Source organism: Ochotona curzoniae, unplaced genomic scaffold (assembly GCF_017591425.1).
Source record: "Ochotona curzoniae isolate NIBS_2020 unplaced genomic scaffold, NIBS_Ocur_1.0 contig_2754, whole genome shotgun sequence".
Taxonomy (NCBI): Eukaryota; Metazoa; Chordata; class Mammalia; order Lagomorpha; family Ochotonidae; genus Ochotona; species Ochotona curzoniae.
This window is the reverse complement of record NW_024465582.1, coordinates 7,133,335-7,151,112: the sequence shown is the minus strand read 5'-3', so window position 1 is coordinate 7,151,112 and position 17,778 is coordinate 7,133,335. Positions and strand designations below refer to the sequence as shown.

The following is a 17,778-nucleotide window of genomic DNA, read 5'->3' as shown; positions in this document are numbered from 1 at the left end:
GAGTCTGCATATCAACCCAGCAGCTGAGCCTGGGGAGGAAGACAGGTCTCTGATTCTCCGATGACGGTGGGCTTTGGAAAAAGGTTTGGCAAGAGCTTAATGCTATGGCATCTCTTTATCCAGAATTTCCTGTGTGATTTTGAAGGGTGTGGGTGTCATTAGGCCAATCAAGCTGTTACAAGAGAAGATCTGAAGGGCCATAGGCTTTCATACTTGGCTGTGCTGCTGTTGGAGGGAGGTAGCGGGAGGGAGGAATGTGGAACTTGGTGGAGGAGAGGGGAAAGGGGTAAGGGGTATTCCCAAAGACCCTGCGGTTGGCCTGCCAAGATGTATTGTTGATGACAACAGACACTACCTGAAAGTTGATCTGACTCAAAACACTGTTGGCTGTAACCGAAATCTGTCTCCCTCTCCCAAGCTTTTTTCTTTGGGGGACCTCTGATACCCGTGAGAAAGTGGGAAACACAGATTGCTAAGTGCCTTCCTGGAAGAGTGTTTCCAGTGGTGTTGGAACTTACACAGGCTGCTTTTCACAAACATTTTGCTGGGGGTCACATTGGAATGAACAGAACATGAGAAGGAAGCTGTCCCTTCAGAAAAAGGCAGGGTTGGTGTGCTCAATGACACAGCGCTTGCAGTGGCGTTTGACAAACCGCAGGGCCTCCACGGACACCTCGCAGTCCTGGACGTTGAGCATCTGGAGGTCAAAGCAGTTGGCGGCCACGATCTGCAAGCCCTGGCCAGTGATGCTCTCGCAGGACTTGAGGCTGAGCCGCTTGAGGTTGAAGCAGTTCAGGGCCAGACATTCCAGGCCCGTGTCGGAGACCAAAGGGCATTTGCCGATGTCCAGAGACTTGAGTTTCGTGCAGTTCTTGGCTAGGTACTCCACGCCGTGGTCCGTGATGCCCTCGCAGCCCCTCGCATTGAGGTAGCGCAACTTGCTGCAGTACTTGGCCACGTAGCGGATGCCCACGTCGGTGACCCGACCACAGTGGGCGATGCTGAGGTACCGCAGGCGGGACTCCAGCTTGGCGATCTCCCGCAGACCGAAGTCGCTGACGAAGCGGCAGTCACTGACGCTCAGCTCCTTTATGGAGGTGCAGTAGATCACCAGGTAGCGGAGCCCCTCGTCGGTGAGGCGCACGCAGCGGCGCAGGTACAGGTGCGTAAGCTGCGTGCAGTGCGCAGCGATGGTGTGCAGGCCCTCATCCTCCAGCACGAAGCAGTCCGTCATGTCCAGGTAGCGAATGGAAATCTGTTTACCATGCAAGGGGGACAGTTTAATGGAGGCCTCCCGCGTCAAGCTGATGCAGGTCACCTTGGAGCACCCTGTGCAAAGAGAGGGGACACATGCTCAGAGCAGCTGGAGAAAACCAGAAGGCTAGGGACATTGCGGCTGAGTCACACCCCTCCCCCCCCAAACTTGGGGACACCTCCCCTCCCCCACCTAAAGCCTTGACCCACTACAGAGAGGAAGACCAGCAATTGGTTCCCCCCTGTTCATGTCATTAGGATTAAGGGAATTCACAAGCTCCATAATAACAAGGATGAAGGTTCCAATTCCTGATCTACTGTTAGTTTGCTAACTTGGGGCAAATCACTCCTTCTGAGAGCTCTTTGTCTTAAACTGGGAATAGAGTTTGCTCCCTGCAAGGTAGAGGTGAAGAAACAAGACAACACATTGTTTCTAATCTCCTAAAAATGTGTGTGGATAAATTTCATCTCTACTATGTATCATACATAGATGTTATATACTTGAATGATATGTAATATGTGGAATATTTGATGGAATACATTGGTTCAGTATGTATTTCTTTATAAGAATGTGTAGCGTATTTACAGTATTCAAATAAACAGGTATCCATTGGCTTTGATTACAGAATTATAATACATGTATGTGTTATATGTGTAAACATACTATTTGATACATACATGCTATGTGATTTCTGCGGTAGAATATAGATACACATAATTTCACTCCACCATGCAGACTGTATATCTATTTCCCACTTTCTCTTGGCTTGTCCTGAATCTTCCAGGCAGTTCTAATGCCAGATGCCTTACTTCAGAGCCTCTGCACATTGCCTGGTCAATGCGTTCTCTGAAGCTCTGAGCAGCTGCCCACCAGTGCAGCTGGAGATTCTTCCCATCTGGCAGGTGGCTCAGAAACTTAGGAAACTCAGGTCTGGGAATAATAAGGTTGTAAAGTCACGTGCTACCAAGTTAAAGAATTTGACGAAGAGGTGAGGCATGGCAGTGCGATTCGGGGAAAGAGACTCCCAGGAGCTGCTCGTGCTGTGAAATGTGGTCTCCGTGATTTTGCGGAAGGCGGCTCGGTCTCCTCAAGTTCGGTGCTGAAATCTTCATTTGCTATGTGTGTTGCCACTAGCCTGACCAGCATTCTGCCTGTTCTGTTTCTTACGCTGCTGTAGTTGTTTCTCCTTTTGCAGTGTGGGTGAAGGCATGGAGTTACAAGTTCAAGTGACAGGCCTTGTTCCTTAACTCATGGATCCAGTCACTTGCATTGTTTTTTAACACCTCATGACATCTCCAGCATTCCAGGAAAGATACAACACTTGGTCTAGGAAAATTTATATCTTATTTTTGAAACTGAGGTACAGATTGAATAAAACAGTTCTTTTATCACAGATTTGGTAAATTATTTTGATATGCTTGTATTACTTTAGATCAATCTTTTTTTTTTTTTAATTTTAACTTTTGCCCTAATTGGTGGTTCATGACTCATTTGGCAATATTTATGTTTAGTTACACCAGTGGGCAGTGGTTTCCTCCTACATATATTATAAAATGGATAGAACACTAGAAATCATCCTATTTATTCTCCACTTAATATAAGTAGGTATACATATCAGAGAGAAATAAGGAGAGAGGACACAGTGAGAGAGAGAGAGAGAAAGGGGAAGAGAGAGAGAGGGAGAGAGAGAGAAAGTGGGCATTTGACATACTGGTTAGATCGCCTCTTTGGACAGTTGCCGCTATAGTGCAGCATCTGTCTTGAGTCCCAGCTACACTGCTTGAACCCAGCTGGAGACCCTCAGGGTCCCTGGCTGTGTGGGCACCCGGGAAGTGAATCAGCAGATGAAAGGCCTCCGTCTCTTGGGCTTTCGAATAAAATAAAGATAAAAACACGAAAAATTAAAAATAAAGTTTCTCCTGAGTAAATAAACACGAGAAAAAATATGATGCTCATAATGAGTCAAGAGAAAGGAATTTGAAAATATACAAGCATTTAATTACAAAGGCCAGTGACACTCTATCTACACATTCATAGGCAGATTCCCACCCCACCCCAAACTCCTGCGAGGAGTCCCTCAGTCCACTAGGAGGGAGACAAGGAAAGCATACCTAGGCACCTGAACAATAAGATGGTTAAAAGAATTGCTTGGGTGGGCCAAACACGAAAGAGGGAGTGGCATGCACACCAGAGAGGCACCCACACACCACTGCACGCGGGGATGTGATGTGTTCAGGCAGACACAGGTGGTTCCATAGCAAACCCACAGCACAGGGGTGAGATCTGAGCCTGGAAGGGTTATCTCAAAAGGGGCCCTGCGTGCCTGGCTGAGAGCCTGAATCGTTCCTGTGGGTGTGGGCAGGAACTCGGGATTCCATACGGGAAAGTGGCTGGCAGTCTGAAAAGTTCCCTGAGGAGGTAGGTGACGTGACTTTGAGCAGCACGGCTTGTGAAGAAGACTGAGAGGATGGACTCAAGGTCCTGGGAAAGAAGAACCAGCAGGCCAGGATTCTGATGGTTGGGCCCAAACGCTCAGGGAGAAAAACAAGGGTGCCACCCAGGTCCTCCAGGTGGAGAGGATCTGCCTGCTGCTACTTCAGTAAAGTGATGACACTCGGTGGGGCTGGTGGTGTGGCATAGCCAGTTAGGCCCCTGCCTGTGGCATCAGTATCCCATAGGAGGCCTGTCAAGTCTCAGCTGCCCCAATTCTGATCCAGCTCCCTGCTAATGTGCCTGGGAGAGCAGTGGAGGATGGCCCAAGCACTCAAGTCCCTGCACCCACGTGGGAGATCCAGAAGAAGCTCTTGGCTTCAGACTGGCGCTGCTTCAGACACTGTGGTTATTTGAGGAATGAACCAGCTGATGGAAGCTCTTATTTTCTCTCTCTCTCTCTCTCTCTGTCTCTTTGTAATTCTGACTTTCAAATAAAAATAAATCTTTTTAAAAAATCAATCACACTTGATATTTTGAAAGTGGATTGGTTGCAAGGTATCTCACTGATGTCTAAAAACAGTGCTAATAAAACATGCATAATAGGCGATCAATGATTTTTTAAAAAGGCTATATACAGTTAGTTGTGGTGACTTTGAATTATTTGAACACATAGTTTTCAACTGCAATGGGATAGGTAGTGTTTTCCCTCTGGGAAAAATGACGTTCCATACCAGTCATCCCTTCAGTCTTTCAAAGTCAAGTTTACTGGCACTGGGAAGGCAACCGTGCTCAGAGCAAGGAGCATGACATCAAGTCTGGCGCCTTCTCCTGGGCCAGCACCTGCGCTGCCTGAGAACTGGCGGCTGCTGAAAGTCCACCCTACGGACTGCTGTCCTTCTGATGCATTTGCCCGAGTCTAGGATTCTGTGCTCTGACTTTTCAAGCCACAGACCCACCAGGGTTAGTCTCTGTGTATACAGACCCTTGGGTGGCTGAAAGGTACACGACACAAACACACTGCAAGCTATGAATTCGTCAGGTGGGCCTAGAGGACAGTCACCAAGGCTTAATGCTGCTTCTCAAGCGAGATTACTGAGGCTGGGAGCCTGACCGTTTCCATTCCAAACAGCAAAACTGGTTTCTGGATTCCTGAGTTCCAAAAAAGACAGGGCACAGTAACTGAGAGCCCTTGGTAAAAGCCCAGACATGAATCACTTTCTAATCTGAAGAAACAAAAGAAAATGAGGTGTTTATAAAATGTGTGGGCTCCTGGAAGGTAAAGGACCTAGTTCCTTGCATTTCATCATCATCATTACTATTAATATTATTACTGTGTGTGTGCAAGAGCCTAATGGCTAGATCTTCGCCTTGCATCACCAGGAATCCCATACGGATGCCGGGTCGTATCTGACGACTGCCCCGTCTCGCCTATAACCTGCAAGAAAGGGACCCTCCAGGTGGCTACACTGCTAACTGCTTTGGGATGGTGCACTGGGGAGGGCCGCTGCTGGGGTGACTTCCTTTTTACCTGACACGTCCAGGTGCTCCAGATTGGGGCAGAGGGACACCACGTCGAAGACTGCTTCGTTGGAGATGTTGTAACAGCCTGAGACTTCGAGGCGCCTCAGTTCGGGGCAGCACTGAGCGATGGTGTAAAGGCCGCGATCTGTGAGCCGCTTGCAGCCGCTCACGGTCACGGTCTCCAGCATGAGGCAGACGTTGGGCGTGTCCTGGCAGAGCCTGCGGGTCAGCACTTTGAGGGCGCGGTCCACGTGGATGGTCTCACCCGTCAGGCGGATAGTCCTCCAGAGGCGTGGGTCCCAGGCCAGGTTGTACCAGCGGCGGCACACGCGCGCACAGCGGCACAGCTGGTTGGTGGGCAGGAAGGAGAACACCAGCACCATGCACTGGTCGGGGAGCCGGTCGATGCTGGCCTGCTCTTTCTGCGGCCGCGACGCCAGCCGGATGAGCGGGTGCGTGAGGCGGGTCGGTGGCGGGGAGTGGACCATGGCCACCGTCTCCCCGGTGACGGAGGAGGAGGACGTGGACGAGCCTCTTCCATTCTGAAATCCTGGCAGAGTCGGGGGACAGATCAGGGCTGGGCTGGGCGTGCTCAGGGTGCGCATGCTCAGGTCGGAGTCTGGCAAAGGACAGAGAACAAGCGTTAGAGTGGTGACCCTGGCAGGACCCCAGGACGGAAGGAGTGAGAGGACCCTCACAGGGCACAGAACTCTCATTCGAAGGATTCAGACTCCTGCTGAGGTCCTCCCCACACGCGGGCGCACACGCAAACGTCACCCATTCCTCGAAACCCCCTGCCAGGGTGGGCAAAACGTCCGGCAGGTGACCACATATCGGCTGCCCGAAGCTTTGCAGACCAGTGGGTTTTATCTGCTCTGCAGTGAGCCCCACCGGCTGTGGTGGGGGCAGGCACTGCGCAAACGGCGAGTGAATGCTTGGCCTGGCTGCTTCAGCACACGGTCGTAGGAAAGCCACTGCGTGGCGACCTCCAGTCTACATTACCAGTGTACATCACAGCTTCCAAGTTTCATTGTTTCTGTTCCGGGGAGAAGCCTCCTCCATGTCGATTACAGAAACCAAGGGCTTGCAACTCTTAACACGACGGGGTCGGCTTGTTTACCAATGGAGTTTCTCCAGAAAGAAACCTTGCGCGTGGGTGCCCGCCACACTTACTGCGATGTCCTTTGCCCTTCCCAGCCCCACCCCCAGATCCCTGACTTCAGGTTAGGGGAGCACCCCACTCCCTCTGTCACCCCAGGTTCTTCAGGAGGTAGTTCCAGGTCTTGACTGTCTTATTAACAATCTCTGCCCCATCTTGGTATCACGAATCTTACCCGGCCTTTGGAATCAGGACGATCACTTGGCAGAGGCCAGCAGCAGCGTTTCAGTTTATAAAAGATCAAGGTTTCTTTATGATACTCAAGAAGCGTGCCCATTCCCTCCCCATCTTAATACATGAGAAATAATTCACTCTCCTTTGAAATATATTTACATATCATCTATGAAGATTTTTACATACATACATAGATCTATTTGAGAATAATCTATTTACTTTCATAGATAAACTTGCTCTATAAATAGTCAAGTATATTTATAGATTTTATATATACGAAGAGAAAGACACAGAAAATGCATCCAAAATACAGATTTTTTTCATTTCTAAAAGAAGTGACTTGAACTGACAATTTCTAAGTCATTTCCAGTTTTTTTTTTTTTTAAGATTTATTGATTTTTTTATTGGAAAACCAGACGTACAGAGGAAAGGAGAGATGTGTGCTGGTTCGCTCCACACAGCTGTAGGAGCTAAGCTACAGCACTGGGCTCACAGAAAATGAACACACGTGTGCTGAGGACGCATTTGCCATTTTATTACAGATTTTCCCATTGCTGGTTTTCTTTTCTTTTTAAACAAAATTATTTATTTTTGTTGGGAAGTCAGATATACAGAGAGGGAGAGACACAGAGGAAGTTCTTCCGTCCCCTGATTTACTCCCCAAGTGGCTACACCTGCTGGTGCTGAGCCTATCCAAAGTCAGGAGCCAGGAGCTTCTTCCGGGTCTCTCATGTGAATGCAGGGTTCCAAGGCTTTGGGTCATTCTCGAGTGCTTTCCCAGGGCACAAGCAGGGAGCTGGATGGAAGGTAGAGCAGCTGCGACATGAACAGGGGCCCATATAGGATCCAGGTGCGTGCAAGGCGAGGTGTTATAGCTATTAGGCTATCGCACTGGGCCCTTCCTTTCTTTTTAAATTTAGTTCTTTACTTATTCTACAAAAGAGCGAGAAGGGTATACACCTGTTTTATGGAGCATCTCTGGCATATCACCATGCTCCCTGTCCCAAGTTTTCTTGCTGCAACACAAATCCCTTTCTCGGCAGAGTGCACATGCTAACTGCTCTAAGACTCTGGCTGGTGTTCTTCAGATAACATCGATTCTCTTTTAAAATCCATACCCTTTTTCATATAAACATTTCTCAATTCCTCTTTCCCTGACCTAATTAACTGCATCACTTTTCTGCAGTGTGTCTTCCGCACCCCTCACTCTCTTGTCAAGTAACATGGCAGTTCTCTGTAGGCGGACTACGACTCGCAGTCTGGTGGGGCATGACCACGTGGCTTGCATTGAGGAGTGAATGCTAGAAGAAAGCCAACGTTGTCGCTGGATTTGATCTTTCCATCTACTATTGCCATGCGAGAAGCTTGGCTGGTGAGTGAAGACCCCTGTCCTAGACAGAACTGCTCCCAAACTGCAGTGTAGAGCCTGACTCAGCTTAGTCCGGCTTTATTCAACCAGTGCCTGGATGAAACATGGATGCCTGAGCTGGAATAGCCAACTCTTTTAATCCACTGAGTTTTGCGGTGACTTGTTACACAGCATCACTGTGGCAAGAGATAATGAATATACCTCCCGTTACACCAACAGCTCCTTTGGGGCAGGGATTAATCCTTCCTTCATTTGTATCCTGACAGCCCCTGGTGTGGTTAATGGTATATAGTAGGTATACAACAAACGGATCGAATTACATAGAAATACTTACATGTATTTTTTATATTTTTATTTTTTTTAAGATTTATTTTATTTTTACTGGAAAGGCGGATATACAGAGAGGAGAGACAGAGAGGAAGATCTTCCGTCCGATGATTCACTCCCCAAGTGAGCGCAATGGCCGATGCTATGCCGATCCGAAGCCAGGAGCCTCCTCCGGGTCTCCCACGTGGGTGCAGGGTCCCAAGGCTTTGGGCCGTCCTTGACTGCTTTCCCAGGCCACAGGCAGGGAGCTGGATGGGAAGTGGGGCTGCCGGGATAGAACCGGCGCCCATATGGGATCCCGGGTGTGCAAGGCGAGGACCCCAACTACTGCGCCACCGCGCCAGGCCCCTACATGTATTTTTTGAAAAAGCAATTCCAGCTTGGCACATAGTTTTCTCAATCAGGTGGTATACATATTGCATTTTAAATCACTCATAAGAAATAAGTACATGTTTCTTCTGTTACCAGTAAGAAAGAGCACTAGATCTTTTTGGAAATCCAATTAGGGATTTCAAAATTTCCAGCTGGGCTGCCCCTCACGGTCCTGACTATCACGTGTACTCGGAGAATCGCCTCTCAAGTCCCTGTTCTCCAAGCAAATGAACAACTTATTTCAGGCCAGGAGAAAGGCTGCCTTGGGCTCTCGGCTGGGACGGGTTAGCAGCTCTGAGGGCTTTGGGATAATGCCTCCTGCCCGTGGAGCTTCTCCTTGATCTGAAGGAGAAGCCATTTAATAATGCCCGTCAGAAACAGGCGTGGGCCAGTGGGCCGGGATTACCCTGGATATAGGGGTAAATCTTTACTTGTGTCAAATATAATGTTGTGGTCAGTTATGAATATGTAAGAGCCAAGAGAAGAGAGAGATGAGAACATCGCAGTGTATGAAGGCAAAATGGTGGCCTTTCAGGGAGATATTAACAATCTTTCGCAATAGGATGATCCTATTGTTTGTATTTGATATTAAGATTGTGTCATCTGTGCTGTTACTGATTCTCAGTTCATAGATTTACAGGCCAAAAGGAGATGACTGATTCATTAATTGCTGAGTTAATACATAATAAATAGTAATACTCCTCCTAGACCAGGTCTAGAAATGAAGTTACTGTTTGAGCAGATTACAGAGCAAACATCCCGGCCACACAGTCTACACTGCGGCCCCGTGCGAGCAGCTGCACAGTACACTCTGCTGTCTCCAATCACTGGCATCTTCCAGGGACACAGAAAATGGCCCTATGCGGATCATGTCCAAAAATGGCTCTACACAGAGAATGTCCACAAATCACACAAAATCCAGCATGGAAAAGGGAAAGCAAGTTTGTCAGAGTCAAAAAAAAAAAAAAAAAGGTATTTTTTTTTCAAAGGTCCACAATAAGGTCATAAATACAGAATCTCCCAAGAGTGGAAAACTTTTCAATGAAACAATATTTTTAATGAGCTTTTGGGTTTTCTCAAAATGCATGTAATCTTTATTTGACACAAAGATGATCCTTAAGTCAAATAATTATAATTGCACTTTTTTTTTAGCCTGGCACATTCATGTGTTGACAAAATGAAGAGACAGTGGATACTTTGCAGTTTAAGAACTTTTGGCTCCATTAGTAATTAAAAAGGCTTTCAAGTATGTAAATTGTGTGGGAATAAAGTTTCACGTTCTTAAATTACTTTTAGTGTGTAAAGAATATGGAAAAGCATAGCTGTCTTTTTCAGATGGAAAAATCCTATAAACTTTTTTTTTTTTTTGCCCCTCAGGGTTCCAGAGGTCCTGGAAGTTTTATATTTTTAGTAATTACAGTATCAAAAAATATTCAGAGCATCGCAGACATACATGCTTATTAGACATTTTCTTCGAACTAGAGAGCCGCTTGTTTTGTACAAGTTTTTATTTTCAAACCACTGCTGTTTACACTCTAGGAAGTCATATTTACATTACTCTGGGCTTTCAAAGTCAAAATTTACAAAGCTATTCTGCGTATCCCCCCTCTGATTACCAAAACTTTTGTGCAAGATGCTTTCCATTATAAGTTGTCTTTCTCCTCAAGAACTCTTGCCATAAAAAGCAAGGTTTCTTTTCTTAGCTTAAACTTAATCTTAAGAAAACAGATCGATAAAACCTAGCTAGTGAGAAAAAAATGCAATTTGAGTGCTCTTTTATCTTCTTGTTTTATTTCAAAATATTTTCTTTTCATGTGATTCCAATCATATAAGCACCCCAGAACTTACTTAAGGCATCCATTCTTATCAAATACAAATGCAGATAGACAAGGTTAATCTTGCATTTCACCTGGAAGGAGTTATCTTCGGAAGACAAAGGTTCATATCACCAGGAAAGGGAATCCCAAGGACTAGGGAATGGCTGAGAATCTTGTTACAGAACAAATCAGCTTGGCCAGTCCCCTAGGGTGGCCCTGTTGTAACTGCTGTGTGGAAACCTAACAAGGGCCATGAGATGTCTTCATTGGCAGGGGCAGATGACCCTGCCCGGTGCCCAGCTCTTCATGTTTGAACTCGAGTTTCCCAACCCTGGCCTAAACCCTGTGTGGCTTCTGGTAGTCTTTAGCTCTTCCAGAAGGGAGTATTTACACTGTAAAGGAAGTTTTTAAGCCACAACAGTTTACAAGCCATAATATAATCAACGATATGCACAGAATGGCATCTATAGTTAATTTTGCCTGCAACATGGACATCTTGAAAATTCTTTCAGAAAACTCACACCTGAGCAGAGATTGGCTGGCTTCAAGACACTTTGTGATCTGAGATGACAATTCATCGGAATCCTGACGGCTTTGTGTTGGGTTGACCAGATGATGCCTTAGAACTCTCCTTTTTCTTATCTGTAAATAGTGAACAGAGGTGCCCTTCTAGTGAAATGATGCTGCTGCATTCCTGACAGTGCCACTTCAACTAGAGGCTGTCTTTTCCGTAAGACAAGGGGATAGTGTCCTATGGCAGTGTATGCTGTTTAGAATCCCTTCAAGTGTTTCCTGCTCTTCCTTTTTAGTAGAGTAAACACAAACAAACCAACCAAAGCAAAGCAAACCAAAACAAACAAACAAAAGGTTTTGGGTTCGAAATCTTAGTCAAACAGTACTATTCAGCTGCTGTTTGATAATGATTTTACTGTTTATTATCTTTTTAATTTAAAAACCACCACTTACGAAATTATATTGATTTTTCTACGTAAGATGTCTGGTTTCGAAATAATACTTTAAGTTTTCATTACCATCTTTAATTTATTGAAGACAGAAAGAGATAGCGAGTTGGGGATTTCTTTCTTCCACAACCTAAGAGCGAGGGAATCATACCAGATCTCTCTGGGTGGCGGACAGAGCGCCCATCACCTGCTACCACACAGGGTGGGTGTCAGCAGAGGCAGCACTTGAACTCGGGTACTTCGATAGGGGATGGGGCATTCCAGGCAGCATCTTTACTGTTGTGCCAAATGCCCGCTGGAACTTAGAAAAAGTGCTAAGGGATATGGCAGAGGTGGTAAGGAGATACGGCATCGCTCATCACAGTAGAATGCAAATGTCCTAAGCTGCTGAGGCGGAAAGAGCACTGAAGGCATGAACTTGTATTCCTACTTCTCTACAGCTTGAGCCACCTAAGGCAAGTCAGAGACCTCATGGGCCACAGATTCCCCTTCGTACACTGGAAATAATTCTACACTCCACATACTCTTTAGCCAGGGACTAACAAAAATGATATTATCATTAGCAGAGGCATTTTAAAAAACATGATACAACGTCCAGTATGGGCTTCGTGGACCAAAAAAAAAAAAAATTTACAGTCCTTTTGCTATGGGAAAATGTTAAGGGCATATGATTCTTGTCTTCCTGGAATAGCCCCCTCTCAAATCAATTTCTCAATATTTCTTTCCATAGACCTTTGGAATATCTTTCATGTTTGGAGACAGGTAGAAGATAAAATGCTTAGAGTACAAATCATGTACTCTTAGATTAAAAAAATGATCATCATATTTATTTTTGTAAAAATGTATTTTTATTGGAAAGGCAGATTTACTGGGAGAAAGAGGCAGAGAGAAAGATCGTTCATTTGCTGATTCATTCCCCAAATGGCCACAATGGCTGGAGCTGAGCCGATCCGAAGCCAGCAACTTTTTCTGGGTCTCCCATATGTGTGCAGGATCCCAAAGCTTTGGGTCATCATCTACTGCTTTCTCAGGCTACAATCAGGGAGCTAGATGGGAAGTGGAACAGCCGCAATGGGAACTAGCACCTACAGAGGATCCTAGTGCATGCAAGGTGAGAATTTAGCCTCTGAGCCATCATGCTCGGCCCATCTGCCCTGTACTTTTACGACTAAAGGTTCTGCTGGGCATGTTCTTCCATGAAGTCAGTTTCATCAACAACTGAAGACTTGCTTCAGATGGCACCCTTTCTGCTCACACCACTTCAGTTCTGCTGTAAGGTAGCAGTGGCTTCCTTGGTGGTACAGCCAACCTCTGCAGTATGTGTTTTTAAAAAATGTTTTTCAAAGCAAATCTGTGCTAACGCCATCATCTAGGCTCCACATTTTCACTGCACAATGAAAGTGTAGGATTTTTAAACTCAACCCCTGACTTAGTGTATTCCTTTATAGCCGCACCCATATCTAGACAGTGGCCATAACTTCTGCAGTTTGAATGTGACACCAAAACAAGAACGAATTTCCATATTCTTTTTAATAATCTCAAGGCTGGATTAGTTATTAAAAGAGATCTGAGTAATCTCAGCTTATTATTTTCTTTTTTATTGTCAAACCTTTCACTTTGTTACCTTAAGGAAACACTTTATGGCTTCTCTCTTGTCACATGCAAACGGCCGGCCATTACACTTTGGAGGTAAGGAAGGTTGCCCGCCCCCACCACCACTTTTCTACAAGTGCCTTCCTTGTGGACTGCTCCCTTCCACTGTGGTCAGGCAGTAACTGATGCAGTTTTTACTCACTTGGTTTTTTGATGTTCTATTAGGGAAGCTTGAAGCTCTTTGTTCTTGCCTTTCAGCTGAATGTTCACCATGTGCCGGCAGCCCTTGTAATAGCCATCCCCCAAGGAGGAAGTCCATTTATTGACAGTATTACGGGAATCCCCCCTCCCCCCCCAAACTCGCATCTCAGAGCACATGCCCATCTGGTTCTCCCAGCTCAGATCTGTTTCTCAGATTAACCAGTGGATTCTCAGCCATCACTCAAGTCCCTGGTAGGATATGCACTTACCTGTCCAGCCTTCTTGGATCCTGCCAGGCTAAATTACTTAGCTACTTCTGGGCTTTCCATTGAATTCAAGCATGTCTGCATCACTGCCCTTTGCGCTCAGGACTCCTGACCCAGTAGACTGGGAGCACTTCAGGGCCAGACAGGTCCTCATTCATCTCTGAGCCAGTCTACACCCAGGAACCCAGCAACCGCCAAACTAACGCACTATAGGGAATGAGCTTGGCTTCAGCTTCCTTTTGGTAGCACTGGGAAAGAATTATAGAAACTTCCTGCAAGAATCAGATGTTTCAGAAGGGAGAAGCTGGACCATCTCTGTATTCATCAACATCTCATTTTCAGGTCTTTGTCCCTCCACTTAATTTAGGCTGAGGTAGCATACACACTTCATTGAATAATACTTCCCTACTCAGAAGTTATTTAAAGTGACACCTACACAAACAAAAATAATCTAATACAGCACATACCAACTACAGTATCACAGAGCTCTATGTACAGTGCTTTTTGCTTCATGGCACCTGCTGTTATAGATTACTTACAGTGCTGGCTCACTTTTCATAACAGTGCTACATGAAAACTGACAATGATTATGAAGGAATAATGCTAGTACACTGACCCCAAATTTTAAGACATATTCATCTCGTGTTGAGTTACCTAAGAGAGAATGGGAATTCTTCCTCTCAATCTTGATTTGCACAATTAAGTTTCATAATTGGAAGCGTTTTTTCTTGATGGTGTAGGAGTGGCAGTATTTTTAAATTCCCCTTCCTTCAGGGTGCTTTGCAAAGCTTGGGAAATGGGCCAAGTCTGGTCTTCACAAAAAGAAACACACAGATTTCCATGAAAAATCTGGGACAGCCACAATTTTTAACCTTGAAGCTGCACTTTAAGTGGAAGCCTTAACTGTCTGCCATCTTGAACCATTAGATAATTTTTCCACGTCATTTCCCCAAGAATAGTCACAAAACTCCATCACATGTATCTTTCAGAGGTGGTGGATGTTGTTGTATTGAGTTTGTGTCCTAGTGAAACAACCAGGATCTTAGATATTTTTACTTCACAGCCAAAAATAAGTCCCGCAGGCAGCAGGAGTCTAGCTCACAAATTCAACTTTCAAGTGAGAAAAAGAGATCTTTCCCAAATATGATTATGCTAAAGATCAACAATTCATTCGAATTTTCAGAAGCAGTACAAATCTCTAAATCTCCCTAGTCATGAACGTGTGATCTGTTGTGGAAATTTTTTTTTAAAGATTTATTTCTTTTAATTGCAAAGTCAGATATACAGAGAGGAGGAGAGATAGAAAGGAAGATCCTCTGTATAATGGCTTACTCCCTAAGTGACTGCAATGGCAGGACCTGAGCTGATCTGAAGCCAGGAGCCAGGAGCCAGGAGCTTCTTCTGGGTCTCCCATGTGGGTGCAGGGTCCCAAGACTTTGGGCCGTCCTCAACTGCTTTTCTAGGCCATAAGCAGGGAGCTGGATGGGAAGCCAGGCTGCTGGGATTAGAACCAGCACCCATATGGGATCCCGGCGTGTACAAGGTAAGGACTTTATTGTTAGGCTACTGTGCCAGGCCCTGTTGTGGAAATTCTTAACTGCAACTCTTTTAATGTAAAACTATGTATAAAGCACAAAGCTTATAAATACAGCAACATAGTATAATATAACAATATCCCTGACACAGTGCAGCATTTTATTCTTCCTATATTGTCAAATACAGAAAAGAATAAGTAGAACAAATGAAAGGGCAAATTACATTGAATATTTATTTCTGTGTGTCTGTGACAATGCTGCATCTTGTTCACACAATAAAAGATAGAATGACCCAAATTTGTAGCGAATTCTGGCAGTTTTAAAGTTTGGCTGCTCTAGTAAATTACTGGGCATTCTCAATACTTGAATATGAACATGTGCACAGGGAAAGCAAAAAACACTGCACTTCATAAGCACCGTATCCTGAGTGGAAAATGCAATGTCTTTAAAAAGCCTATGTTTAAAATTGACAAAACAAACAAAAAAATTTTCTGCTGAGAGTCTTTTTCGCCCTGCACCTTTTGGGTTCTGGTTCTGGGGCAGGACACCTGTTCTTCTCTGGCATCCACTTTGCATGGGATGTTTCTGAGTCTACTACAATCCAAGTTTATGAACCTTGAGACGCCTTATATCCATTCCCAGGGAGTGACTTTTCTGAGCAACAGACCCAGTTCTAACCAATGCGAGGACTAGCTTGCAGAGCATCCTAGGTTTGGAGGTGGATTGCATATTTAACTAACATAAACCCAGCTCTGGCCTGACCACTTTATTTTTTCAAAATCAAATTCAAACACTTTTAAAAGAAGCCCTCATTTTGAAGGGAAACTAATAACAATATTTTGAAAACTCTCTTCAGAGCATAATTTAAACAAATTGAGTATTGTTGGCAAATCATCCTATAACAGTTGCATAATAGAGCTCTGTAGAATAAGGACCTTTCAAGAACTTTTCAAAGTTTCTGTGACTCAATATTGTGTAATTTCTTGGTCAAGTTTCTTTTTGGTTTATATCTATTGGTTATAGCTCTTAACAGCACTTGCAATAAACTTGAAAATCTAAATCTAACTGTATTTGTATCAATGCACAAGCAAGAGCAGTTTTTTTTGTTTTGTTTTTTAAAAGAGCGCATAAACATTCATGTGTGAGTGTAGGCAACACTATGCAGAGAGGTATCTTTTACGACTATGATAAAGAGTTGCTTAGGAAGAGAAACAGTGAGAGCAGGCCAGAGAAAGACCCAAATGAGTGAACTAGAATCCAAAGAAACCAATGGAAGTTTCCACAAGAGAGGGTACGGTGTTCTAATTTAATGTACAACTGAGATGGAGTTCAATGTAAACAAACATTTCTGGTGCTCAATCCCTTACTTAGGTGGATTCATTTGCCTGCTTTAATAAACTTAAATTTATTAGTTTATCAGCAACTGGCTTGAGTTTTATTCAAGATTTTTGTTGTTAGGTTCATTTGGTTTTTAAATATCATCATATTAAATCAGTGAAGTAAATGATCACCAAAAATACTCCCCCAAAAATTCAGATTTATTCCTTTTGAAATGCAGCAGAGGTTGACCAGATGGAAGCCTCCAAACATGCATTGTTTTGTTTGTTCAATACAAATTGTCTTGGTAGAGAGTCCTTATTTTGAGCCATATTATTTTCAGGCAAGCAGTAAGTTTGTGCTTTTATCAAAAAGAAGACCAAATCATAAAATGGATCAAAAAGGGAAAACAAGATGGAATTGACCTTTTTTTTTATTATTATGAACAGAATTATGAATATATTTTTGATTTAGAATTTGTTTATGTCATTTTAAAAGAAAAGGAATACTTTTTCAGCTAAAATACTGCTTGGTGTGTTGGTTTAGGATTGCAAAAGTATAAAAAATGATTAAAGCAGTATCTTGCAAAATGGTCAACTTGGTTCTTACATGCATGTCACAAATAGCATGAAGGTCTATGTCAATTGCATGGTCACTATGATAAAAAGAAGAGAGAGAGAGAGAGAGGGAGAGAGAGAGAGAGAGAAACACAGCCACAAAGAGATACTTACACTTCAAACATTCTTCTCTGGACACTCATGTTAAACAAAGAGCACATATTGTTTTCATTATTAAATTAAAAAAAAACACTTAAATATAGTCAAATAGCCATGAAATAGATATTTCCACCCCCAGAGGGAAGTTTAGGAATTTATAAACATCATGACCAGGATAAATGTGCAAAATATGAGACACGTAGTTTTTAATGTACCTTTATTTTTCAATTGCGTTTCTGAAAATGATTTTGATTTTGCCCAAAGTTTTCCTTGAGCAGTGGAGAGGAATCTCACAATGTGAATTGTATAAAGACCAACAATACAATCAGAAGGAACTCATTGCAACCACAGCGTATCTAGCACTTGCTCATAATAAGAAATCTCTGTTTTTGCCAGAGAATCCACAAGGGGTTTGTAATTATCCCTCTTTAGAGTTTGGCACTGCTATATAATCAAAACAGAGAACAAAGAGCATTGTGCATTCACATCAGGGTCCGGAGTGTTGTATGTTTTCATTGTGAATGAGTACACAAAATGTCAAAAAATGGTCTCTTGCCATTTATATTTTACTAGCAGATAACCTAATATGAACAAATACGGCTTGCATCTTGCAAATATAACAAATCATAAATTATATCTTTAAATCAGAGTTGCCAAGAAAAACAATGCTTGAAGCAGTCCTATGACCTTACTGATAAAATCAGAATATAAACACAATAGAGAATTGTCTCTGAATACTCGGAGAAGCTAACAAACTGTAC

The 17,778-nt window shown here is 44.0% G+C and overlaps 1 protein-coding gene across 1 annotated transcript in view; it reads right to left on the bottom strand.

Annotated features, from left to right (window-relative positions):
* Window positions 1-286: 286 nt before the first annotated feature.
* The window catches only part of FBXL7 (F-box and leucine rich repeat protein 7), a 263,880-nt gene continuing 246,388 nt past the window's right edge, over window positions 287-17,778 (bottom strand). Inside the window, exons 3-4 of the mRNA XM_040977648.1 lie at window positions 5,217-5,828; window positions 287-1,329 (exon numbers count right to left, since the gene is read on the bottom strand). Of these exons, the coding sequence (XP_040833582.1) occupies window positions 593-1,329; window positions 5,217-5,828 (1,349 nt within the window). The 3' untranslated portion in view covers window positions 287-592. The remainder of the gene's footprint in view (window positions 1,330-5,216; window positions 5,829-17,778) is intronic.